Source organism: Carcharhinus amblyrhynchos, chromosome 23, assembly GCF_965287045.1.
Source record: "Carcharhinus amblyrhynchos chromosome 23, sCarAmb.v2.hapA, whole genome shotgun sequence".
NCBI classification, from domain to species: Eukaryota; Metazoa; Chordata; class Chondrichthyes; order Carcharhiniformes; family Carcharhinidae; genus Carcharhinus; species Carcharhinus amblyrhynchos.
Window position 1 is genome coordinate 32,588,144 of NC_137346.1, and position 27,342 is coordinate 32,615,485.

Below are 27,342 nucleotides of genomic sequence, written 5' to 3' on the forward strand. Positions count from 1 at the left end.
AAAAAAATCAATTTAGCTGTAGTTTTGCAAGGTTTCATTCCAAGGCTGAAGTGAAAAGGGACTTAAATCATTCTTTTTCATGTAATAAATTGGTTAACTTTAACTAAAAGGTTTCTTCAAAGTTTTCTCAAATTCAAATATCCAAAAGTGCACGGAAAGCAACTACAACAACTTCATTTGGGGCCCTTTATGTTCAGATCAGATTTTAAGTCAAGGTGGATATTAGTAATCCCAGGGAAATATTCAATCAATATGGCACTGATACTACATTTGTAAACAACATAACTTTTATTGCCATTGACATTAAACAGTCACACAAGACTCTTCCTCGTTTCTTAAACAATAATTGGCTTTACCATTTGGTAAACAAACCAAATTTCTTCCAGTGTTTGCGGGGGCGGGGGGGAGGAGGTGGTGGGGGGGGCAGAATAAAGTATAATGTGCTGGACTCTCCACTTTTTTTTCGGAAGAATACACAACACTTCGCTGATATTAAATGCAACTTCTGGATGCTTCATTACACAAATACATGTGCGTATCTTACAAATAGGAGAAGGTGAATCCTCGTTGATAAGAATCATTAGTAATAATTTTGGTGATAAGATGGAGCCATTAAGATTTGATAGCAGTGTCTCTGGATTTGTAGATCACACCTCGACTCTTCAGCTCCCTTACAATACCTGGAAAACAAACAGATGAGACTAAATTGCAAACAACAAACACAATTGCACAAGTCAGGCCACCAGAAAGACCCAGGTTTACTCTGATATATTGCACCAGATGATGGTATCTTCAAGCAGAACTCCAGGTAGAGTTTTCAAAATACTGCATCAAATGCACCAACAGATTCAAGCGTACTGGGGAAATGGTGGCGTAGTGGTAATGTCACTTGTCTAATAATTCAAAGGTCCAGAATAATGTTCTGGGGAGATGGGTTCAAATTCCACCATGACATCTGCTGGAAGTTAAATTCAATGAATCAATAAATTCAATTTTGGAATTGGAAGCTAGTCTCAGAAATGGATGAGTGGGTGAGAGTGCCAGACGGCCTAATATTGTTCACTGCAAAAAGGACAAAGTCCCAGAAAAACTGAGACAGGTAGTTCTTCAGGCCCACCTCAAAATTCAGCAGCTTCTATATCCACCCAGAACTGTTTCTGGGGACAGTGGACCCAACTGCATACCATAGCCATCTCCCCAAAACAAAGGTCCTCCAATTTGTGGCACTTATTCTCCTGAGGTGGGTGCATTGAGCCACAATATTGGAATAACTCAGAGCTTGCTCTTTCTCCTATATTCTCTCTTTAAATTCTGGTCAGAGCATCAGCAACTACATTATTTTTTTCCCATAATCTTTTCACAGGCAACCAAATGTATTCAAGGTACATGGAAGCTTTCTTTACAAGCAACTTAACCAGCTTATATTTCTATTTTGTGCCATGGTTTTTCAGCCTCTCTGATGGAAATACAAACCAATACTTTGGCAGCCTCCCACTCTTCACACATGGATGCATAATAGTCGCACCATATGATATAAGTGGCTTTTGCGTAGGTTTCCCAACATTAATACAGAAAAGCGCAAGGGCTTTCTTACACTTCTCCTCTATTGATGGAAACATACCTTTTAGTTTGTTAAAGAAAACGTGTATCTTTAACAACCAGCTTCAAAATAATCTTCCTCAATCATTTCATTCCAGAACAAATCTTGCCATTGTATGGTCAACACCAGATGAGTAAATCTGCAAGGAAACTTTGCTCCCTTTATTTATCTGAAAGATGTGCCATTGCATTCAGTGCATGTTTATATCCTAGCTGCTGAAGCTTCAAAAAAAGTAGAACCATCAACTCTTCACAATTTCATTCAAATATGTTTACTTACTTAATTTCCAATTCTTTCCTGAGTTTATAACCTTTTAATTCAGGGTAGAAACTGATCTGGTTAAGTTCAGTTGACTTTGTTTCAGTGTCATCGACAGAACTCTTATACAAGTTCGACAACTTCATATGAGCATTTGTTCATTTTGGAGTTTTTCTTCCATGGTTGTTGACTGTTCCTTAGACGCTCAATTTACTCATTATATCCTCAGTTTCTTGATTTTTTTTCTTAGCTGCTTTTAAATTCTGGATCTCCTCCTCCAACCCACATATCTCATTCTTTTTGCTCACCAGATTGCATTTGAGTTCAAGAATTTCATTGTTCCTTTCATGGCCAAGTTCTAATAGTCAGTCAGTCTTGGTTAATTCTGCATTCAACCAACTACCCTGATGCATTAGCAATGCCTTCCCCAGACAAGGCATTTTTCATGATACTTAGCGATTTCTGATACTTGGCGATTTCTGATACTTGAAGTTTATCAAGTTCTAAGTGAAGATCTAACTCCATTGAATTGGTTTCTACAAGTTTATCATTTAGACTTCAAATCGTCATTCAAGTGTTTACTTCCTGTGACTGACACTCAAACAGTTCTTGCTTTTGATCACCTAACTCAACTTTTATGCCTAAAAATTTGTTCTGTACACTGATCAGTTTTTTCTTTAGTATATAGTAGCCCCATTGTAATGCGATGGTTGGGGTCCAAAAAACGTCATCAAGAATGTTATTGGAGTCGTGCTAAACCGGAAAGAGCAAGAAAAAGGGTTCATCCGTCATATCCGATTTCATGCTAAATCGGGGCACATAAAATCGAGATTCCACTGTAGCTGTTTATCGACAATAAGCTTCTTGAGTTTGACCACAATAACGCAAGTTCCGCATGATAGAATAACTGGTGCAATACAGTCTTAACATAAGAACATAAGAAATAGGAGCAGGAGTAGGCCATCTAGCCCTTCGAGCCTGCCCCGCCATTCAATAAGATCATGGCTGATCTGTCGTGGCTCAGTTCCACTTTCCCGCCCTCTCCCCATAACCCTTAATCCCTTCTCTTATCAAAAACCCATCAACCCGCTTCTTAAAAATATTTAGCGAGGCAGCCTCCACCACTTCAACGGGCAGAGAATTCCAGAGATTCACCACCCTTTGAGTGAAGAAGTTCCTCCTCAACTCCGTTCTAAACCGCCTCCCCTTTATCTTGAGGCTGTGCCCCCTAGTCCTACTGTCTTTTTTGAGCGGGAAGAGTCTCTCCACCTCTATCCTATCCATCCCATTCATCATCTTATACGTCTCAATGAGATCTCCCCTCATTCTTCTAAACTCTAACGAGTACAAGCCTAGTTTATTCAGCCTCTCCTCATAGCTCAATCCCCTCAGCTCCGGTATCAGCCTAGTAAACCTCCTCTGCACTCCCTCCAGGGCCAAAATTTCAGTCTTCCCTGCTTAAATCATTATCCAGTATAAAATCCACCTCTTCCACAGGTAACTAGGAATAACTCCTACAGTATCAGTTCTGTTACTAAGTTGCTTCGTAAATTAACTTTGCACAAGGGAACACATTCATAAAACTCACAAATACCTCCATTAATACATTTTCTTTCATTCAACCATCTGGAACACAAATTGTATCAGCAGCATAATTACCCCAGCATCTCTCTAAAATTAATTTGTTTACCTGGTTTGAAGGACTAAAAGATTACATAAGAACATAAGAAATAGAAGCAGGACTAGGCCATCTAGCCCTTCGTGCCTGCCCCATCTCTATTACACAGAAAACCTCTATAACCTGACACATCAGCATCTAGGGAAGAATCTACTTGAACATCCCTAGATATATCCTGAGGGATTATATGTCAATTCACACCATCACACAGGCCCTAACCCTTTTCAAAAGAAAACCATAGGCTGTGCACGCTCAGTTTGTCTCTCATATCAATCAGCCCTCATCTCCATGGAAATGCACCATGGAAGCGCTGGTCCCATTCCACTGTTTGAATGAGCTAAATCCTGAAAACACAGATTTCCACCCAATACCCAAACATACAACCATGTGCGGTGCAGAGAAGAGCATATTTCCTCCTGCCATCTCCTAGTTGAATGTCTTTTGCAAGTGCTGGAATTAGTTAATAAGTTGTTAATGTCCCAAATTGTTGTGGAAAACTGTTACAAAGTTAATTATGCTACTTAAGTCTGCAATTGCTACATTTTAGTTATAATCTGAGAGAATTCAAACAATTCTTATTTGAAAAGAGCTCACTTTAAAAATAATTCACATGAAATTGTATAGCTTTTACAGCACAGAAACAGATCATTGAACAAATTAGGAGGAAACAAACTGCACACTGATGTTAATGCTTGGCCCTCAGAACACAGATCACAATGTATCCACAGAATTCTAATGTGGTTATAGGCTGTACCCATCTTTTACTTCCCAACTTGCATTTAGTAGATTTGATATTATTGTTTGTGACTATCCAAAGCACGGAAGAGAAAGCTGTCTAATTTTTTTACCTTGAGGTAATCGTCCTGTCACTGATACTGCATAGATGCCTGGCTTGAAGTTACCTGAAAAACAGGACATAATATTAAAAAGTAACAGAGGCAAGTCATCATATACCAATTCAAGCAGACAGACATAAAGGACTGCCTTGTGAGAAAGAATTATCAGACTTCTTGAATATTATACATGAAGAATCTTTATTACCGAAGCATTGCCATTAAGTTACATTGTAATCACTAATCTGACTTGTAATATTTTAGTCATTTAGAATGTAATCATTACATTTGAAAAATCAATGAATTTCTACTACATGGAAGAGATAGGGATTGCGTCGCTGTGGGTGGAGTTGAGGAATAAAAAGGGAGAGATCACATTGCTAGGGGTGTACTATAGGCCACCCAACAGCCCAAAGCCAGTGGAGGAAGGCATTTGCAGGGGCACTTTGGACAGGTGCAGGAAGAATAGAGTGGTTGTAGTGGGTGATTTTAATTTTCCCAGAGTAAATTGGAGGGGGCCTCGAGCTGGGGGTACGGAGGGAGAGGAGTTTGTGAAATGTGTTATGGAAGGGTCGCTAGAACAGTATGTAACTAGCCCGACTAGGGGAGGGGCTATACTGGATTTAGTGTTGGGAAACGAGACGGGGCAGGTGGGTGAGGTAGAGGTAGGCGAACACGTGGCGAACAGTGACCACAAGTCCGTCTACTTTAGGATAAAAAATGGGTACGAACACGAGAGGTCATCACTTAAGGGTGAGGGGGGGGGAGGTATAATTTGGAGGTGAGAAGAAGGTTCTTTACGCAGAGAGTTGTGGGGGTCTGGAACGCGCTACCGAGTAGGGTGGTGGAGGCAGGAACATTGGACTCGTTTAAGATGCAGTTAGATAGGCACATGAGTGAAACGAGAATGGAGGGATATGGTAGGGGCTATTAAATAGGGTTAAACCTCGGGAGACACCGGAAGGGCAGGCTGTATGATTAATATTTTTGTCTTTATTCCACAGGTGGAGGTCCACCTCGTGTCAAGCGAGGGGCATGCACACGGCGGGTCGTGCGTGGGCTGCTCTTGGAAGTCCAGGAGTGGCCTAGTACTTCATGTCGGTGTGTGTGCTTGATCCTGGACCGATAGACGGGCGCCGCAACAGCTCAGTGACTAGCACTGCTAGCTGTGCAGATACATGGATTTGGGCCTGTGTCTGTGGGAGTTTGCGCATTCTCCCTGTGGATGCGTGGGTTTCCTCCGGGCGCTCCGGTTTCCTCCCACACCCCAAAGATGTGCTCTTAGGCTAATCGGTTTCTACCAAATTGACACTATTTCTTCCCTGAATCTGACTGAGTAGGGTCCCATTCGTAGACATGCAGGGTAGAATAGGTGTAGGGTGATGCGGCGGCGCGGGCTCATTGGGCCGAAGGGCCTGTTTCCCGTGCTGGGTTGTTCTTTGTTCTTTGTTTGTTTGTATGCCTAGCACAAACCAACTCACACTTCAAACAGACAGTACTTTGAAAGCCATGTGTTAACGCTTCAGCTCAGAATGGGGCTCAGATCTAAGCCAGGCTATTCAGCAAATGTGATGGGCAGAGACATGGTACTTGTCACAGGAAAGGAAGTCTGAAGCCAGTAGCTCCTATACTGATAAACTTCAATTGTCAGTTCTCTTGTCCCTTGTGCATTATGAGGCTATACATCATAGCAGCTATTGCAACGATTCTCCTTCCACCAATTCACACCCGTGTATGACTACAGCAGTTCAATAAGGCAGCTTACCACCACCTTCTTAAGAGCAATTAGGGATGGGCAATAAATGCTGGCCTAGCCAGCATCCAAATTGATAAAAAACAAACATGTTTGTACACATGTACCCCACATGAATAATGGTTACTTCAGCAAGCTTCTATATGCCAGTAGGATGTCAACACCTTGGCAGAGAGGAGAGGATAGGAGAGAATTGGTGAGAAAAAAAGACACTCCTTTTGAAGACTGGTATTGTTCTCCTTGTACATCATTACTGCCATCTACAGTGTGAAACAGGTATTTATCAACGAGGATGCAGAAGCTTGGAAGAGTAAGGATAAAAGAGGTTCAAAATCCCAACGGGACTTCAAGTTTGTGTGATTTGAACTTTAAAAAATAATTACAGAACACTTACTTATGTAGGTAATTATTTCTTCAGTCAATTCCTACAAAAGTATTGGATCTGAAACAGTAATTCTGTTTCTCTCTCCACAGATACTGCCTGAGCTGCTGGGCATTTCCAGCATTTTCTACTTTTATTTCAGATTTCCAGAAATCACACAATTCTGTTTTTAAACCATTTATTCAAATTATACATATTCTGCAATACAGAAAGTAAATTTCTGAGGACTTTTTTTTTAAAAACAGGTGTATGTGGAGCAACAACATCAAAACATGCACTATGTTCAACTGACAAGTCAAGGCTGCTTAATAAAAACATACTTACAATCATCCAGTTAAAACGGGCATCATTAAGACACCTTCACTGCACAAAATGATCGATGAAATATTAAGGGAACTGTGCACAATCTGCTACATAGATAATTCTCCTTCCTCTGTCTAAAGTAATGCCCAAATATGAACTTGAAAGAGAAATATTGCAAAGTCATTCTAAACTTACTTATCCGTTGCCACTTGGAGACCCAACTGTCTTCAGGACTCATCATTGCAATAATCCTGAAATAAAAATAGTAACTATTTGAGCAGCTACATCCTGCATAACATCTACAAACAAAATTCTCAACTGTATCAAGAGTTAAAAACTATCAGAAAAAATGGTATGTTTTAGATCCATAGCACCACGACATGCAAACAGCAAAGAACTGAAAAAGCAGGAATACACCATTGGATAATTAGCGTATTTTGAACTGGCTTTTCTGATCTGCTTTATAAGTGTGGGTAGCATTCTGCACGTATGGAGTTGGATGATTGGTGGGCAGGGTGGGGGAAGAAAAGGAACGAAATGCAATATTATTTGTGAAGAAAATCTTTACAAAATCTTATTTGGTAACATTGCATTACAGAGATCAAATGGCACCAAGCTAATTTCTAGTCTTCACTTAGCTGATCTCAACCAGGGAGAGTACTTACAGCACTACCACCTACCTGCATCAGCATTCTCTGTTGAGGGAGCAGGGAAAGGGGGAAATATCAGTCAAGGCTAAAATTTTTACCTCATGACCTGTTTCAATGGCCAGAAACAAGTCACACATTACCTTACATCATATCATTTCTAGGAAGTAAAAAGAGCACCCGGTTTAGAGATCATAGCGGTCAGAAGTTTCCAGCATGGAGACAGGCCCTTCAGCCCAACATGTCCATGCTGCCCAGTGTTTACCACTGAGCTAGTCCCAATTGTCCCATATTCCTCTATACCTATCTTACCCATGTAACTGTCTGAATGCTTTTTAAAAGACAAAATTTTATCTGCTCTGTTCCTGGCAGCTCATTCCAAACACACCACCCTCTGAAAAAAGTGCCCTTCTAGACCCTTTTGTATCTCTCCCCTTAAACCTACACCCCCTACCTTTGGGAAAAGATACTGATTATCTTGCTGATCTATGCCCCGCATTATTTTATGGACCTCGATGCTCATGGGAAAAAAGTCCCAGTCTATCCAGAGTCCCATCAAGTCCCAGTAGCATTCTAGTCAATCTTTTCTGCACTCTTTATAGTTTAATAATATCCTTTCTATAATTGGGTGACCAGAATTGCACACAGTATTCCAAGAGTGGCCTTACCAATTTCTTGGACAACTTCAACAAGAACTCCCAACTTCTGTGTTCAATGTTCTGACGAATGAGAACAAGCATGCAGGTGCCTTCTTCAATACACTATCCATCTGTGACTCTGCGTTCAAGGAGCTATGAACCTGTACTCTTAGATTTATTTGTTCTCTAACTCTTCCCAATGCCCAACCATTAACTGAGTAAGTCCTTCCCCAATTCAATCTACCAAAATGCATCACCTCACATTTATCTAAATTAAGCTCCATCTGCCATTCATCAGCCTATTGGCTCAATTGATCAACATCCCATTGCAATCCTAGATAACCTTCTTCGCAGTCCACTACGCCACCAATCTTGATGCTATTTGCAAACTTGCTAACAATATCTCCTAAATTCTCACCTAAATCATTAACATAAGTGACAAACAGTGGACCCAGCACTGATCCGAGGCACAGGCCTCCAGTTTGAAAGACAACCCTCTACAACCATCGCCTGTCTTCTGATGCCATGCCAATTTTGTATCCAACTGACTACCTCCTGGCTGGTCCTGCATGCTACACTCCAGAACCCAATGGGTGTCATCCAATAACTATGTTCCTATTTTCCCCTATATTTGGGAAGTTAGTGATTGAAGGCATCACACTGATTTTATTTCTTGAGATTGTGTGTTTCCGAATTTTCCCCTGTGTTTGAGACCACATTTTGAAATTCTGCCTTTTTCTAAGAAGATCACAAATCACTGAGTTCAATACTTTTTTTTGGTGTAGATCAAATATAGGACTTGGAAGATGGGCAACCACAATGTTAGTTCCTTTTCAAATAATTATGGCTGTTTCTTTGTAGGTTAAACCATACAACTTTTAATGGATTAGTTGAGTGAGGGCGTTGACTTTCTCCAGTCTCAATTTGTGAGGCTGCTCACTTCTTTAGACACACTTGGTGTAAACTTAGCCAACTAATAACCAAATCATTAAAAAAAACCTATCAGTTAACATTGACGCTAAGTTTTAGGGACCCACCTCTTAACCTGGTGCAATTTAGTATGAACTGGAACTTTGAAGAGAATATCAATAAATTGCAATTATGATGCCTTCAATCACTAAGCTCCCAAATATAGGGGAAAATAGGAACATGGTTATTGGACAACACCCAGTGGATTATGGAGTGTAGCATGCAGGACCAGCCAGGAGCGCACAAGAACCAATAAATACACAGACAACAAAGGCAAAGATGAGAAAAAGAAGAGGCTTGCTGATTTATACTGGAATACCAATCAATAATACAATATATCCTTAGGCAAAAAATCCTCCTTTTTCATAGGAGGAATTTATTTTCAGTTACAGGTAAAGGATAAAGTATATGTACTCGTGATACCTCACTGACATCATGTGCAGAGATCTTCCATAGAATCTCTACAGTGCAGGAGACCATTTGGCCCAATGAGTCTGCACCAGCCAGAATCTCACCCAGGTCCTATCCCGTGACCCTACATATTTACCGTGCTAATCCCCTGACACTAAGGGTCAATTTAGCACGGCCAATCAACCTAACCTCACAGTGGGAGGAAACCAGAGCACCCAGAGGAAACCCACACAGAAACGAAGAGAATGTGCAAAATCCACACAGTGACCGAGACCGGAATTGAACCCAGATGCCTGGCGCTGAGAGGCAGCAGGGTGGTTTAGTTGTTTAAAAACCACTGTGCCACCATGCCGCCCAGTAGCAAATCAACTGCAAACAACTGAGAAGAGACTACAAATCTCAATTTTAGATTGCAGTGTGCTTTAGTTGTTTAAAAATGGTGAATAGCTCCAGAGCAGTTCAGGTAGAATGAAAGTCACATCCTTTTTGTTAAGGGAACATTTACTACATTCTAATTCCTTCACCCACCCCCAAAACTCAACTGGATCATAAAACAGTGCATTGCACTCGCCCCCTCAGCCCTGTACCAATGTTCTCACTAAAATTCAGCTGTTGTACACAGCCTGTTCCTTTAAATTTTGCATCATATTTATCCTGAACAGGGACTGCACAACAACTTTCAGGATGCTGTACAGCCATGCACCTACACAGCTTAGCAGGATCATTCATCCACACAATCATTTTCAAGAGCAATCCCATTAATCCTATTTCCCAACTATTCCCCGATATCTACATACTCTTCTTCAAGGATTCATACAAATTCTATTTTAAAAGTTATTTTGAATCTGTATACAGAACGTATTAAACAATGCATTACAAATTCTAACTACTTGTTGCATCAAAAATTCCTACTTCATGTCACCTCTGGTTCTTTTAGCAATTAACTTAATTTGCGGGCACAGATTTCAACACATTGGAAACCGTTTCTTTACTTTATCTAAACCCTTCATGATTTTAAACACCTCTAACAAATCTCCTAGCTTTCTCTGCTCTAAAAAGCAATATAAAGTTCTCAAGTATCTTCCACAAACTGCAATTCCTCATCCCTGGGACAATTCTAGTAAATCTCTTAAGAATTTTTTTTAAAATAGGTTATTTGATCCTTTAGGCAAGTTCTGTCTGCCATTCAATCATGGCTGACGGCCTATCTTAACTTCATCTTCACTTCATCTTCACTATCCCTACAAATGTTAATTTCCAAACATTTAGCAATTTCTGTCTGAATACGCTAAATAATTGAGCATCCACAGCCCCCTGGAGCACAGAACACAAATACCCATAACGTTTAAGTGTAGGAGTTTCTTCTCATCTCAGTCCTACATGTCTGACTACATGTTGAGACTGCGAGCCCTAATTCATAAGAACATAAGAAATAGGAGCAGGAGTAGGCCATCTAGCCCTTCGAGCCTGCCCCACCATTCAATAAGATCATGGCTGATCTGAAGTGGCTCAGTTCCACTTTCCCGCCTTCTCCCCATAACCCTTAATCCCCTTGCCTATCAAAAACCTATCTACCCGCGTCTTAAATATATTTAGCGAGGCAGCCTCCACCACTTCAATAGGCAGAGAATTCCAGAGATTCACCACCCTTTGAATGAAGAAGTTCCTCCTCAACTCCGTTCTAAACTGCACCCCCTTTATCTTGAGGCTATGCCCTCTAGTCCTACTGTCCTTTCTGAGCGGGAAGAGCCTCTCCACCTCTGTCTGAATAACATCTAAAACATTTTAACATCTAAAACTGCCAAGCAAATCTCAGACAAGCGCAGGCTGCTTGCAATGGCACGCAAAACTTTAAACACTGCAGCACGGGCAGATGTTGAAGTACATCCGGATTCCGAAATTCTAGATTCCCCAGCCAGAGAAAACATTCTGCAGCCTTGTCAAAGCCTTCATATTCTTTGTAAATTGCACTACTCAGGATGTGTGCACAATTTTCCAGCTGGGGCCAATTTTTTTTTATATAGGTTTAACATAACTGTCTGGCATGTGTCTTTTGAGCTTCTATCTATAAAGCCTAGGATTCCATGTGCTTTAACTGTATTATTAATGTGTTCTACCACCTTCAGAAATTTAGAATATTCCTTTAATTAATGCAAGCAGAAGAGCTGATTAGAAAAAAGGCACCTCAAATATATTAATTAAAAAACTCAGCACTGTTTTGTTCTTACATATAATTATAAATTAACTCACCCATCAAAAGATGAACTGGTGCAGTCATATACCATCTCTCGATTCCCCTTCATTTGCAGATAGGAATCACAGTTATCGCAACCATCATACTCAAACTGATCTATCGTCTACAAAGGGGAGTAAAAAGACAAACAGTATCTAAGTCAGGCTTTGAAATTGAAAATTGTTTTGTTAAAGGTCTGTGACTGTTTTTCAAAGTAAAATTAAAACATATTTATCAGGATCATAGTTTCAGAAGCCAACGTGTGTCCTCCCCACATCCCAATTATTTTCAGCTGTAAAACAGCTGATTTCAAGGCTACCATTGCAAATGGAGGCTGTAAAAATGGATATTAGCATATAGCAAACAACTGGCAACTGAATAAAATTGGACAGTTGGAAATAACTGCAACTGAAGTCAAGACAAGCTCACATCCATTGCAATTACTTTTCAAATCACAGAACCTTGACAGTGTAGCAGAAAGCCATTCAACCCATTGAATATGCACCGACAACAATCCCATCCAGGCCCTATCCCCATGACCCCACATATTTACCCTGCTAGTCCCCCCGACACTAAGGGGCAATTTAGCATGGCCAATCAACCTAACCTATACATCTTTGGATTGTGGTAGGAGACCAGAGCATCCAGAGGAAACCCACAGACACCTGGAGAACCTGCAAACTCCACCCAAGGTCTGAATTAAATGTAGTTTATATGAGGCCATTGGCTTGAAGTTTTCAGAGTGTCACCCTGACTTTCAAAATTTGATTGCCAACATTAAGTGAATAAACACTACCTTGAAGCAATGGACTTAGTTATGATTTTATTCAAGATCATTTTTCACTTGCACATCGTTATTAGAGCTAAATGGTTGGTTAGTTGCATCAAACAACCCTAAAGGGATGATTTTCAAACTGGAGGCCTACAACCAGCAGTGTGCCTCAGGGATGTGTTGAGTCCATTGTTATTTGTCATTTATATTAATGACTTGGATGAGAATTAAGGAGGCATGGTTAGTAAGTTTGCAGATGACACCAAGATTGGTTGCATAGTGGACAGTGAAGGTGGTCATCACGGATTGCCACAGGATCTTGATCAATTGGGCCAGTGGGCTGATGAATGGCAGATGGAGTTTAATTTAGATAAATGCAAGATGATGCATTTTGGTAGATCGAACCAGGGCAGGACTTACTCAGTTAATGGTAGGGCGCTGGGGAGATTTATAGAACAAAACGATCTAGGGGTACATTGAAAATGGAGTCATAGGTAGACAGAGTGGTGAAGGAGGCATGCGGCATGCTTGGTTTCAGTGGTCAGAACATCAAATACAGGAGTTGGGATGTCTTGTTGAAGTTGTACAAGACATTGATAAGGCCACACTTGGAATACTGTGTACAGTTCTGGTCACCCTTATAGAAAGGACATTATTAAACTAGAATGAGTGCAGAAATGATTTACTTGGAAGCTACCAGGACTTGATGGTTTGAGTTAAGGAAAGGCTGGATAAACTAGGACCTGTTTCCTCTGGAGTTTAGAAGGCTTAGGGGTAATCTTAAAGAGATCTATAAAATGAGGGGCACAGATCAGCTTGATAGTCAATATCTTTTCTCAAAGGTAGGGGTCTAAAACTAGCAGGCATGGGTATAATCTGAGAGAGGAAGAGATATAAAAGAGTCAGAGGGGCAATTTTTCACACAGAGGGTGGTGAGTGTCTAGAACAAGCTGCCAGAGATTCTAGTAGAGGCAGGTACAACTTTGTCTTTTAAAAAGCATTTAGACATAAGCAAGATGGCTATCGAGGGATATGGGCCAAGTGCGGCAACTGGGATTAACTTAGTCATTAAAAAAAAGGCAGCATAGACAAGTTGGACCAAAGGGCCTGTTGCCATGCTGTAAACCTCTATGAATCTAATTGCTTTGAAATTACAATAAAAGTGGTTGAAAAAGTTGGTAATTGTGGAAGGGTGCATTGGATAGCAAAGGATGAAGAAGTGCTGCAGAAGTAGATGCTTCAGAGGAAGTCAAAAAACATAGCAACCATATATTATTGTCTTTAAGATGCTGCCAGAACTCCTTCAGTGTTTGCTATTCAATTTCAATATGTCAATATTTCAACACAGATTTAGATTAACTCAGAAATTACTATCAAGAAAACTGTGAACGGTTTTATTTTACTAGGAATGTTGCCCTACATATACATTTATATACAGGGTGATAGGATGGAGGGGACTCTTGCGTTATTACTTCCATCGTGAAGGCTGAAAGGAAAAGACTTCGGATTCGGAGAGAGGTTAAAAAACCTTCGTCCTCGCTGAACACCCAAATTTAAGCCCTAGCCAAACAGAACAGCAGCCAACACAATCTAGTTGGTGACATGTTCTATCCAGGCTTACCTTGACCAAGGAGCACAGCAAACAAGCTCGCAAATGCCGTAAATCCTTTGGCACAGTCTCCAATGCTGCCATTACTGATGTGGAAATCGGACAACTTCCGGCCTGAAGCAAAACTACCGGCTCCGCATGAAATTAGCGTCACTTCCGTAGATTCGGCGTGAGGAGGTGTGTAATACCGGAACCGGCCACAATAGAAAGGAATGGAGCTGTTGTTAGCCGACTCTATTGACAGATCCACAATATGGTTAGCGCAGCATTGCTGATCAAAAAGAACAGATACATCATAACAACCTCTTATTTATATACCCCATTTCCTCGATTCATAGTGTACCATCCTTACGGTTTTAAACATGAAGTAAATGTATTATTAAATATACACTACATGAGACCCGCAAAATAATTGTTTATCGTTATTGCATAAGTACTTCTTAAATCCCATGCTATTCCATGCTGCCGATGCAATACTCACATCCCATTCCTTTCTTTCCTCCCATGTTATCCCCATCCCATCTCAGTCCTTCTCTTTACCTAATCTCCATACCCAATTCCATCTTCAAATTTTTTTTGCGTTATCATCCCCATGCAAACTTTCCATGCAATCCTTCCTCACATATCATTCTATCAGCTTGTCGTATTCCCCAGTCTAACCTTTACTATCTCCCCAACTATCATGCAGTTGCCACTGCACATGCTGCTCCCCTCCTATGCCCTACTTTGTGTGCTATCACCCTTCATGCTTCCTCTGCATCCTCCCGGCCTTCCAACCCATGTAATTCAGCCCACCTCTCTTGCAGTCCCCTTATCAGCCATTCCCATACTGTACACTCCCTCCCATAACGTCCTACCCCCCCCCCAATACTATCTGTCTCTCATTGCTCTCCTCCTCTCATGCCATCCTCACCCCCTCCCATGTCATTGTTGCCACATGCAGCTCCCTGTCCCATATCAACCCTCACATGCCATGCCTCTCTATCCACCCGCCTATCCCATGATGCTTTGCCCCCATGCAGACCCGTTCCCTCTCATACCATCCTTTCCATTTCTATCGAAACCAATGCCATCCCAGTCTTTCCACTCTTCTCCCTTGCCTCCTCCCATATTATATCCTTGCCCTCTCGCAAGCCACTCCCCGTCCTCCTCTCTCCAGCTAGAATAACTATTGTGTTCTGCTTACATTCTACTGTTTTTGTTCTCCATGAACAACTCCCGACCATCCCACTGTCACTGCCACTGCTGCCGTCACCACCAATTATTGGCAATCACACGTGCATTACATGCTCTAGTGCTCAGTGCGAGCTGCATGCCTCTCTGTGCGCTCGACCCCTTCCGGTAAATCAACCACTCAATCCAACAAAAAGCACGGACAGATTATTATGAATTAAAAGAATAGTATAATAGCGATGTGAATATCATCATAATTTTGCTTTACAGCAATAAGATAATAACCTGATAGCAACTCTAATAACAAATAATCAATTGCATGCAAGTTACATGCACATGGAGTGTTTCTCCAAATTGCCTGCGATTCTCAGCTGTTGTGAGTTCCTTCATCTAAATACTCTTAAGGTGATTGCTTCATCTTTTCTTGAAGAAAGTGTCAATTCATCTCACTTCTTCATGAAAACATCAAATTGCCAACTACTATTTCTAGAAGGGATTTTTTTAACCAGTAGATAAGTCAATAGAAATATTTTTGTGATTTGAATAGGAAGTCTCACAGATTCAACAAGAGGTTGGTCCAAACAGATATCTGTCTATAATTGAAAACTGTGGTTGAGGTCCACCTAAATTTATTGTAGAGATGACGCCATTTGTTCTACTGTATCAAATGATGGCGTTGGGAATTTCCCAATTAACCATTGTAACTTTGGTGGATGGCAGAAATTCCAAATTGATCTGCCACCAGGCTGCTAATGGGGATTATAAAATACAATAACCGGAGTAGGTTTGTTCTGTTATTCGATGAAATCATGACTGATCTGTATATTGAACCTAATTTTCCACTTTTAGCCATATCAGAAGTAGATTTTGGGACACTAAAGAATCAAGTATTGTGGAGCTGGAGTAGGAAGATAGAATTGGTATAGCTGTCCAACCACGATCTTACTAAATGAGGTTCACGGAGCAGTATGTCCCACTTCTACTCCTATCCTGTGCGCCCTCGTTTGATTCCTATAGGAACAGAGTTTACGGATGTCATGAATGATTCAATTTAAACACTTCCACAGCTTTTGGGAGGGAAAAAATCTCAGATTTATATTCAGATGTGCGTGAAGAAATGTATCCTGATTTCACTCGAGTGGCCAAGCTCGAAGATTAAGATCATGCAGTATCCTCTTTATCATTTTAAACATCTCAATTAGGTCTTCAAGGAATTCCTGTGCAATACTTCCAACTATTTGGAACTTCCAGCACAAGTGAGATTTGGAATTACAATTCTAGAGAATAATTTTTCTATTCCATAAATCAGAGTGTTGTCAGGAAAGCTATGACTCTTCCGAATCGGTTATTTCTTGTGAAATTATTGCTATTAGCTCCCCATCTTTAAACTACCCACCAGAATAGATCTGTTGTTACTATTAACAAATATAATTACAGAGATGCTGGTAGAAGAACCTGGACGCAGTTGGTTGGAGAGAGAGAGAAAGCTCCTCCTGCACGGCCGGGCACACTCGCTCCACTAGTTACTTGGATGGTCGAGGCAAAGGAAAAGACTCCTGGGCGCATGCGCTCTGGCAGGAGAGGAGGCCGGGGAATTCTCAGCCTCCCAGTGGCGGCGCCGGATTGCCGCCGGGCGCATGCGCTCTGGCAGGAGAGGAGGCCGAGGAATTCTCAGCCTCCCAGTGGCGGCGCCGAATTGCCGCCGGGCGCATGCGCTCTGGCGGGGGATGAGGCCGGGGAATTCTCATCCTCCCAGTGGCGGCGCCGGATTGCCGCCGGGCGCATGCGCTCTGGCGGGAGATGAGGCCGAGGAACTCTCAGCCCTCCAGTAGTAGCGCCGGTTTGCCGCCGGGTGCATGCGCTATGGGAGCGGCCGCCGTGGCGGGCCCTGCCGCGAGCGAGTGCCGCGTGCCGCGGTCAGGGGGTGCGCGCGTGCGGCGGGCGTTTGGTGGGGGGGCGCGAGCTCGGAAAGTGATTGGCCGAATTGGAATTTAAACAGCGGTTCGGGAACGCGCACCAACGGTTCCATGGAAGCGATCGCTCGACGGCGGAACCCCGACTGAGTGAGTGGGAGTGCTCGGTTCCAGCCCGCCCCTCCCCGCTCCGGTTTACGCTTCACCGGCCACTTGGACCGATCCCCCCGATGAGCCCCGTGGTGAGCAATGAAATGGAAGAGTTCCTGCTTTCCACCCCCATCAACCCCAACAACTTCCCGGCCAAGCTGTGGAGGATCGTCAACAGCCCCCGGTACCGCTCGATCCGCTGGGACCCCCGCGGCGAGGGACTCATCGTCGACCAGCAGCTCTTCGAATCCGAGCTGCTCACCCCCATCAAGAACGTCAGCAATGGTGCCAACCTGGAGCCCGAAACCGACCTGCTCTTTAAAACCACCAACTTCACCAGCTTCATCCGCCAGCTCAACCTCTACGGTTTCCGAAAGATGGGCCAGGGCAGCGGCGAGCATCCGGTGCCGGGCGAGCTGGGGGCGGGAGACGGGCTGCTCCACCACTTCCACAACCCCAGCTTCAAGCAGGACCATCCGGAGCTTCTGATCAACATGAAAAGGCTGACCAGCGCCAACAAAGCCAAGCTGGCCGCTGGGCTCCAGGTCAACACCAGACCGCCCAACCGCTTCCAGAGGTATCTCACCAACTCCATGGACTCCATTGGCCAGACTAAAGGGGACCGACATGGTAGGGGTGGAGTTACTGTTTACACATATATATATATATACTCTGATGATTGAAGGAGGAGGAGTTGGGGAACTAATTTCAACAACAATTTGTATTTGTTTAATGTCTTCAAAAAAGGAGGGGGGTGAATTTAATACCAACAACAGCAATTTGTACATGTTTAATGCCTTCAGAAAATGTCCCAAGGAGCTTCGCAAGAGAGTGAATAAAACAAAATGTGATGCCACGTAGAATATATGGGTGACCGAAAAGCTAATTTAGAGAGACATGTTTTAAGGAGTGTTTTAAAGGATGAAAGCTAAATAACTAAGTGGGGAGGTTGAGGAAGGGAATTCCGCTGTTTAGGTTCCGGGCAGCTGAAAGCACTGCCAGCAGTTGTGGAATGATTAAAATGGAGAACACTCAACACATCAAGGTTAGAGGAGCACAGCAAACTTAAAAATCTTTTGCCTGAAGGAGATTACAGAGGTAGAGAAGAACAAGGTTGCGAGGAATTTGAAAACTAATTTGAGGATTTTACCGTGGAGTCATTGCTTAACCAGAAACCAGTAAGCTTTCACTAAAGGAAATGACAATGGACAAATGGGTCATAATGGGTGATGTCAAGTTCACTGAGTGTAGATTATGGGAGTTTGGTCAGGAGTATGTTAGGAGAGTCAAACTTAGAGCCATTATTGTCTCACCACATTTGAGATGAGGTGGGAGAGGAATCAGGAGATATTATAGAGATGCTAATAGACAGTCTTAGTGATGGCATTGATATATGGTTGGAAGCTCATCTAAGGATCAAATGTAATATAAATACACTAACAGTTTGGTTCGGCCTCAAACAGTTATAAAGCAGGAGGATGGAGGCAATAGCTAGGGGCAGAGTTTATGGTGGGGGGGGTGCAAGTACAGTCTTCAGTCTTTCCAGTATTTGTTTGGAGATATTTCTGTTCACACAGTATAGAATCCCATTGGCACTTGGAGATAGTGGAGGGATCAAAAGACATGGTAGTGCTGTAGAGTTGGCTATTGTTTAGATAATGTTGCAGAAGTGCAGAATATAGATGAGAAATTGGAAGGGACCAAAGAATGATCATTGAAGGGCACCAGGTGGGATTGTGCAGGAGTGGAAAGAGAAGCCACTATAGGTGGTTTTTCTTTGGCTCTGGTTAGATGGATAAGAGTGGAACCAGGAGAATGCAGTACCACCAGCTGAATGACACTAGAGAGCTGTTAAAGGAGGATGATTCGATCAATCATGTCAAAGGTTGCAGACAGATCAAGAAGTCTGAGATGGGATTGTTTACCTTTGTTACAGACCAACAGGATGCTATTTGTAATTTTGATTAGTTGTGGCAGAGCAGAAAACTAATCATAATAATTCAAAAATGAACTTTCTGGGATGGTGGCAGTAATGAGGACTTTGGAGAGGAAAGAGAGATTGGAGATTGGCAGTTGCTTATAAAGATGATGGCGTCATGAGAAGGCTCTTGAGGAGAGTGATGATTACAGCATATTTGAGGGAGATAGAGACAGTATCTGAGGAGAGAGATAACAGCTGACAAGCAGTGTTGGTAGACTTGTCACAATTTTGTGGGGAATAGGGTCCAGAGAACAGGAGGTGGGATTCATGGACAATCTGAACTCAGGGAGCGCATGAAGGGACAGTGCAGAGAAACTAGAGAGAGATGCAAGTTCAGGGCCAGAGCACAGGGAAATTATAAAAATGTTTAATCTGATGGGCCATGGGAAGGGAAGGAAAAACCAAAGGCAGGTGATTGGCTGGTCTCAATGTTAGTGGCATTTTTCTTTGACGAGTAAGTCCACCAGCTGCTCAGACATGTTGTTGGAGGAGCTGAGGCCAGAGGCTAAATGGGAGCAAAAGTACACCATTTATGATATTTAGGCGGTGATTTTTCCAAAAAAAAACCTAAGTGCTGAATTTGCAAGAAAAATGGTATAAATCACAATTGATTTTTCAGTGGGAATCCACACTCTGTGCACTGCAGAGGTCACATTCATAAATATCATTAAAAGCTCAGGGGTGCAGCTTATTCACACCAGGGTCTAATAGTTCCAGGCCTCTGTGCATGCACAGTGGTCCCAAACTTTCTGCCTGCAGTTTGCTGGCCAGCCCGGAACCCGTGCGGCACTGGCACTCCAGCCCCTCCAATCCCCTCCCCCACCAGCGCTGGCCCTCCATCCCCCCCTTCCCTCACCCAGGTCTGATCGTAGCCCAATCGCAGCCCCTTCAAGCATTCCTGGGCCAGCCCAGATTCAACACCCGCCCATCCCAAAATGCCCCAATTTCCAGCCCCTCCCCGCTAGCAATGATGATCCACCCTATCCCCCCCACACCCGGGATACAGACCCTCCCTCACAACAGGAGGTAGACCCTAGTGGCAGACCCCCACCCACTCAGCCCACCACAATCACTGGCCCCCGTCCGGGACCCCCCATCTCCACCGATCACTTCCTAGGTCCTGTTCCCATCAAGCTCCATCGCAATAGGCCCCACATCCTTGGCACTGCCTAATGCCTGATGGGCAGTGACAAGGTGCCCCAAGCATGGACACTTTGCCCCTTGAGAAGTGCCAGAGGACATAGGCTGCCAGCGTTCCCACCCCCCCAACTGCCTGACCCCAATGGGGGGCCCCATTTCCTCCTCCTTCATTCCAGTGGAGTCTCCCACTAGTTCCCCAGAGTGGGAAGCTACTCTAAACCCCACCAGAGTGAATAACATTTGGAAGTCTAAGAATTTCCATCGATATCTAAGTGGAAGACGAGTTGCAATACTAAGAAAGCATCTGAAAAGGAAATGGTTATTAAAACTGTCGCCATGTTGCAGGTGAAACATGCTCTTTCAGAATTAATGAAAAAGGTGGATAGGTCTCAAGTTAGTTCAGATAATTATTTGAGTACTTGTGAAGGAAGTCTGGTTGTCAGAGATTCTGAATGTTTTGATTCAAAGGGAAAAGTTTTCCCTTACTCGTCTAACAAAACAGCTAAAATTAAAATTGTAAGAAATACAGTAGCAAATCAATCATTGCTGGTAGCTGATAGGAAAGACTATTAGTAAGAGATATTAATGGAATGGATGAACCTGTTTCTTTGTGTAAAGTTAATTTAAGAAGTAGTTTTGTGAATGGAATTTTTATGGTGGTAATTATTCCTATTTTAACTTTTGGAAGAATGATAGGTAATGGTTTGGCTTGCGAGGACAGTAATGTGATAACAACTGTATTGCAACAGGAAGTTGATCATGATGATCTTAAACTTTTGAAAACTACTGTGGAGAAAAATGAAACACTTATTGTAAATAACAAGCAATGGAAGGAAAACCCGATTAATGCAGAAAATCAATTTTCACATAGGAAAGACGGGTTTGCAAATGAAAAAAGAGAATTGATAAGAATCAGTCAGGAAAAGTAGAACACTTGACTGAGGACTTAAATTGTTTAAAGAATAAACTTGAAAAAGCAAACTTGGTAAAGGATAATCTTCTGTTAAAACTTGGTGAACTTCAAGCATCAGATGTATTTTTGAAGTATTGTGGGAAATGCTTTGAACAAGGAAAGGAGGTTCAAGTCAGACAGAATAATTGGTTGAATGCAGAATGAAAAAGCAAAACTAACAAAACTGTTAGAACTACATCGTGAAAAGAAAAATATTTTTGAACTTCAAACCACAATGGAGAAAATGAAGGAGAAGATGTATAGTATGGAGTGTCACAATATGAAAGTTGTTTGTGTGAATAAAAACTCATTATTGAATAGTGATGAAGTTGAACAAAGTAGTGATCCAAGTAATATTACTGATATATCAAAGTAATGGGCAATAAAAAAAACCATAAGTACCTGCAAATTTGGAAATTGCAAATTGTCAACCAGAAGTGCTGACATTACCTTTCTGAGTCAATGACTAGAAATACTGATTTAAAAATGCATGTCTGTGATTTGACACAAGATGTATTAGTTGGAAGAAAGGCAAACGAACAGGTTGCCAAGACAATTCAAAATCTGAAAACTAGATGGGATTGTTCAGAAATTGTGCAAAAAGTTTGAGGGGGTTAGAACAAACTATTAAACTTGAGGTTGAGGAAGTGATTGAAATGGTTCAAACCAATGAAAATAACTCGTTTGAAATGGAACTAGGAGAAACAACAAGATCACAAAACGTTCAAAGAACAAGCAAAGCAAGAGAGTATACTATTTTGAGTATTCATAAGAAGCATCGTAACATTCTTGAAATGGCTAAAATAGATTTTGACAAGCGAAGAAAAGAGATGTTAATGCATAAAAATTATATTTTGATTGTGTTAAATCAAAATACAAATTTACCACATGCATTTGAGTGGACTTGAGAATGGGACTATGTCTACAAGTAGTGAAAAGGATAATTGCACTGTAGACTTAAATGAAACATTTCTCTGAGCTAAAAACTGGAAATTGGAAGAAAAAGAAACGCAAGAGTCGAGTTATGATGTTACCAAGTATTGATTCTGGTGATGCTGTTATCTTTATTTTGGTTAAATCATTGTAATTGTATGTAATTGTGAACTAAGAAAATTATAATTGTGTGATGCAATAAGTTCTATGTGATTAGATATTTATCATGCTATTGTTTGTGACAAGTGGATATAACACCCAGTATAAAGAAATGTTCATGATTATGAGGGGGCAGTGTTAGTAAAAATAAAGGTAGCTTTAAGGGATTTATATTTGTATTTGCAAACATTAGAAATAATGTATAATTTTAAATGAGTTTAATTTAATGTTTCTGTGCCTGGAAGAATAAAACCGATAGTTAGATTAATGATGGACAAAGGTGTTTGTATGTGTGGAGGTTGGTTTTAATTGCAACTATGATTCTGTTGTGCTTAGAGAGGGCTGCACCGTGAAGAGTAAATAAACCAGTGGTTATTACTTAGCAAATGGTGCCTTGTTAGGTAGAGGAGCTTTTAAATTTTAGATGAACTAATTTGATCATAGTTGGAGATGGATAGTGAGTGGAAAGGCAGATCTCACAATCCTGATAGAAGCTTTAGAAGGCTGAAGAGGGAACATTTTTTCCAAACTTGCTAGAAGAAAAGCCATACTATGGAGTAATGCTTAAGAAAACAGATGCCAGAAACCTAAAGTCCAGCTAGCTAAGAAAATTAGAAAAATGAAGAAAAGTTTCCAAGAAGTCTGGAACAGGGAGCTAGAACAGATCAGTGTTCAGTAAAGTCACAGTGAATTGAAAAGGCATTGGATCGTGAGAAACCGGAAAGATATCTGCAGCAGTGCTAAGGTTTATGAGAAATGATGACAGTTTGGGAGACATTTGAAATAATTGGAGAAATTGGTGACTGGACCTCAGCGTTTGCCTTTAACACAAAGGAAACCCGAAGCGAGATTTATAAAACCTGAAAGTGAAATCTTGATGGAAGCAGCTGAGAGTAAGCATTATTTAAAAGAAAATTTGAAAGTATGACTATTGAGAGCAGAATTAGAAATCCACAGATAGTCGCTTGGGTTCAGAAAGGATCATGTCTTACCAGAATTACCTTGTGTGCTCAAAAAGGACTTTGTGTGTTAATGAGACCAATGTAGCTTAAGATGTACTTTATAATCTGCATTGATCCTAAAATGTTTGTGTATTGTATTCCTTTATATAATCCATTTTTTTCATATTTAATAAAAATGTTTTTTTTCTTGTTAAAACTAATTTATAGTCCTGTGACTCTGATCCTCCATGTTTCTTAAAAAAGGAAAAGTTATGATCTTTTGAGCCAGCGTTCCATTCTGGGATCTTCCTGTCCAATTATAACACCAACTGGAATTGTAACAGTGTATTTTAGAAATAAATTTACAAGAAATTGTCAACAATTTGGTGCTAGCAACATTAAAAACTTCTAATTCCGCATTTCCTTCATCTGACCCATAGCACAAGAGGGAACCCAGCTAGAAACAAGGAAGAAATTATGAAGAATGAGAAGAAATTATGTTCTTTTAAGATGCTTTGATTTTCACAACGTGAAGTTTCCTCAGCACTATTTTAGAACCATAAGTCTAAATTTCCAGCAGTAAGTGAGGCATTTACCACATGGTGTCTAGCTAGCTGTTTGTAAAAATAATCCAAAATTAACTCATAGCTCTACTGCCTCCACATGCCTCTTTACCTTTCTATCTCACTAGACATAAGTAAGTGACTTGCAGTTGGAATCTCCATTCCAATTGAAACACTTAATTCTTCAAAACTTAAAATATCTATGGGGGAATGTGCCCAGATACAAACAATGCATCAAATATTGTTCCATATCTATGTTGTTCACTGGTCACAAAGAATATCTCCAGTGGTTTTTGTTTTAGTCACCGCTGATTTCATTTGATATCTGTTTAATATTTACATCATTAAAGTGATTGCACTAAACCATTTCCTAGAAAGAAATTGGTACTAATGATGTACTCAGTTCTTTACATCACTTGTAAGTGAACATCAATTTAATTCTTCAGTTAAACCATTCCTACAAAATTACTTGAGATTCATTGACAAGTTATCCAAAAACCAAAAATAATGATTATGTTGGCTAGTAGCAAGCGATCTCCATATAGGCTTGGTACAGATTAGCTTCAGTCATTTATATCCTTAGAGTATTTTCAATTCGTCCTGGTATCAGGATATCATTTGAACCTTGTATTTCAGCAAGAAATGCCATAAGTGGCCACAAATACAATGATTCCTTCTTCTTGGTTACTTCAGAGCTCCCTCTTCTCCAAATGTACACTTTGTATGGATATTAATGCTGATGAACATCCCAAACTTCTAATGCTGACCTACAAATAAACATACAAATAATTTGATTTCTCATCAGATCCTAAATTGTAAGAGACCAAAGCCAAAGAGTTTCATCCAGGATCTATGAAGGAATATCACTCATTCTTTCAAACCGTTCCAGTGATAGAACTTGAGAACTATAAATTCTGGGGATGGAGCTGACATTTCAGATCTCAAAACAGTTAATTTCCGCAGTATTTATAATTTTCATCCTTTTCTCATTCCCTTTAAACCACAGCTGAGATATTAGAGTTCCTACATGCACGCCATGCATTGGCAACAACACACAAAGCATTGGACAGTGAGTCTTTCTTGTCTGTACTGGATGACCTCATGCATATTGGTTCACTATAGCAACAATATGCAGTTTGAGTCTTGATACACACAGATGACATACTGCTTTATTGGAAACTTTGGTGAGATTTTTTGATAATCCAGCACAGGATTTGCTGAAAAACCATAAAAACTGTGATTGTATATGTTTTGTCAGTGGAATCAACTCTCAATGAACTTGCCACCCAATTCAATTATGGCTGATCAATAATACAAGTAGCTTGTTAAAGAACCCAAGTTTCCATATCAAGGCCCAAACCAATAAGTTTTCCTTATCTGGTGGAACCATTGAAATACCCAGTTGTGATCCCTCCCCTCAGAGCACACAAGGAGGGAGATTCCAAGATTTGCAGCCAGGTTGGAAGTGACCTCCAGAGTGTTTCCATTTTTATCACAATTCAGAGTATAACAGGGTGTTCATAGGTTTTAATTTTCTAGAGAAACAAACTAATAGGACATTTGCTCCATCCTCAATGTCAGAATAGCCAGAAAAACGACAGAGAAAGAGGAATACACCACTTAGCACCGCAGGCCTGTTCCATTATTCGAAACTCATGCTGATCAGGGACCTAACGGGGACCTTACTCAGAGAAACAAGAGGCAGGGTGGGAACGCTAATCAGAGAGGGTCTCATGGACTGGAGTGCATTTGTTTCAACATGTGGAGTGTAACAGGTAAGGCAGATGAACTCAGAGCTTAGATTAGTACTAGGAACTACGATGTTGTTGCCATTACAGAGACTTGTTTAAGGGAAGGACAGAATTGGCAGCTTAACATTCCAGGATACAGATATTTCAGGCGGGATGGAGAGGTTTGTAAAAGGGCTGGGGAATTGCACTACTGGTGAAGAAGAATATTACAGCTGTACTCTGGGAGGACACCACGGAGGGCTCACACAGCGAGGCAACATGGATAGAGCTCAGGAATAGGAAAGGTGTAGTCACAATGTTGGGGGTTCGCTATAGGTTACCCAACTGTCAGTGGGAGATTGAGGAACAGATATGTAGGCAGATTTTGGCAAGGTGTAAAAGTAGCAGGGTTGTTGTGGTGGGAGATTTTAATTTCCCCTACATTGACTGGGACTGTCATAGTGCTAGGGGCGTGGATGGGCAGAGTTTGTAAGGAGCATTCAGGAGGGCTTCCTGAAACAGTATGTAAATAGTCCAAGTAGGGAAGGGGCCATACTGGACCTGATTCTGAGGAATGAGCCCAGCCAGGTGGTCGATGTTTCAGTAGGGCAGCAGTTCGGGAACGGTGACCGCAATTCGGCAAGCTTTCAGGTACTGATGGATAAAGATAAGTGTAGTCCTCAAGTGAAGGTACTAAATTGGGGGAAGGCTAATTACAACAATATCAGGCAGGAACTGAAAAATGTAGATTGGGGCAAATGTTAGAGGGCAAATTAACATCTGGCAAGTGGGAGGCTTTCAAGTGTAAGTTGATAAGGATTCAGAACTGGCACATTCCTGTAAAGATGAAGGCTATGTATGGCAAGTTTTGGGAACCTTGGATAATGAGAGAGATATTGTGAGCCTACTCAAAGAGAAAAAGGAAGCATTTGTCAAAGCTAGGAGGCTGGGAACACACGAAGCAAGTGTGGAATACAAGGAAAGTAGAAAGAAACTTAAACAAGGAATAAGAAGAGCTAAAAGTGGTCATGAAAAAGCATTGGCCAGCAGGATTAAGGAAAATCCCAAGGCTTTTTATACATATATAAAGAGCAAGAGGATAGCCAGGGAGAAGGTTGGCCCACTCAAGGACAAGGGAGGGAATCTAAGCATGGAGCCAGAGAAAATGGGCGAGGTATTAAATGAGTACTTTGCATCAGTATTCACCAAAGAGAAAGATTTGGTGGATGATGATTCTGGGAAAGGATGTGTCAAAAGTTTGAGTTATGTTGAGATCAAAAAGGAGGAGGTATTGGGATTCTTGAGAAACATTAAGGTTGACAAGTCCCCAGGACCTGATGGATGTACTGCAGTATACTGAGAGAAGCAAAGGAGGGTGTTGCTGGGGCCTTGAGAGAAATCTTTGTATTTTCACTGGCTACAGGGGAGGTCCCAGAAGATTGGAGAATAGCCAATGTTGTTCCTTTGTTTAAGAAGGGCAGCAAGAATAATCCAGGTAATTACAAGCCGGTGAGCCTTACTTCAGTGATTGGGAAATTATTGGAGAAGATTCTTCGAGACAGAATTTATTCCCACTTCAAAATAAGTGGATGTATTAGTGAAAGGCAATATGGTTTTGTGA

The 27,342-nt window shown here is 41.4% G+C and overlaps 2 protein-coding genes across 2 annotated transcripts in view; one reads left to right on the forward strand and one right to left on the reverse strand.

Annotated features, from left to right (window-relative positions):
* Window positions 1-265: 265 nt before the first annotated feature.
* On the reverse strand, window positions 266-14,210 carry supt4h1 (SPT4 homolog, DSIF elongation factor subunit). The gene is made up of 5 exons (XM_080210540.1): window positions 14,099-14,210; window positions 11,723-11,829; window positions 7,003-7,058; window positions 4,385-4,438; window positions 266-680 (listed from the first exon to the last, which is right to left on the reverse strand). Exons 1-5 carry the CDS (start codon window positions 14,168-14,170, stop codon window positions 613-615), a joined length of 357 nt encoding a protein of 118 aa, XP_080066666.1. The 5' UTR covers window positions 14,171-14,210; the 3' UTR covers window positions 266-612.
* Window positions 14,211-17,426: 3,216 nt separating this feature from the next.
* Window positions 17,427-27,342, forward strand: part of hsf5 (heat shock transcription factor family member 5) — a 100,841-nt gene continuing 90,925 nt past the window's right edge. Inside the window, exon 1 of the mRNA XM_080211072.1 lies at window positions 17,427-17,952. Within this exon, the coding sequence (XP_080067198.1) occupies window positions 17,427-17,952 (526 nt within the window). The remainder of the gene's footprint in view (window positions 17,953-27,342) is intronic.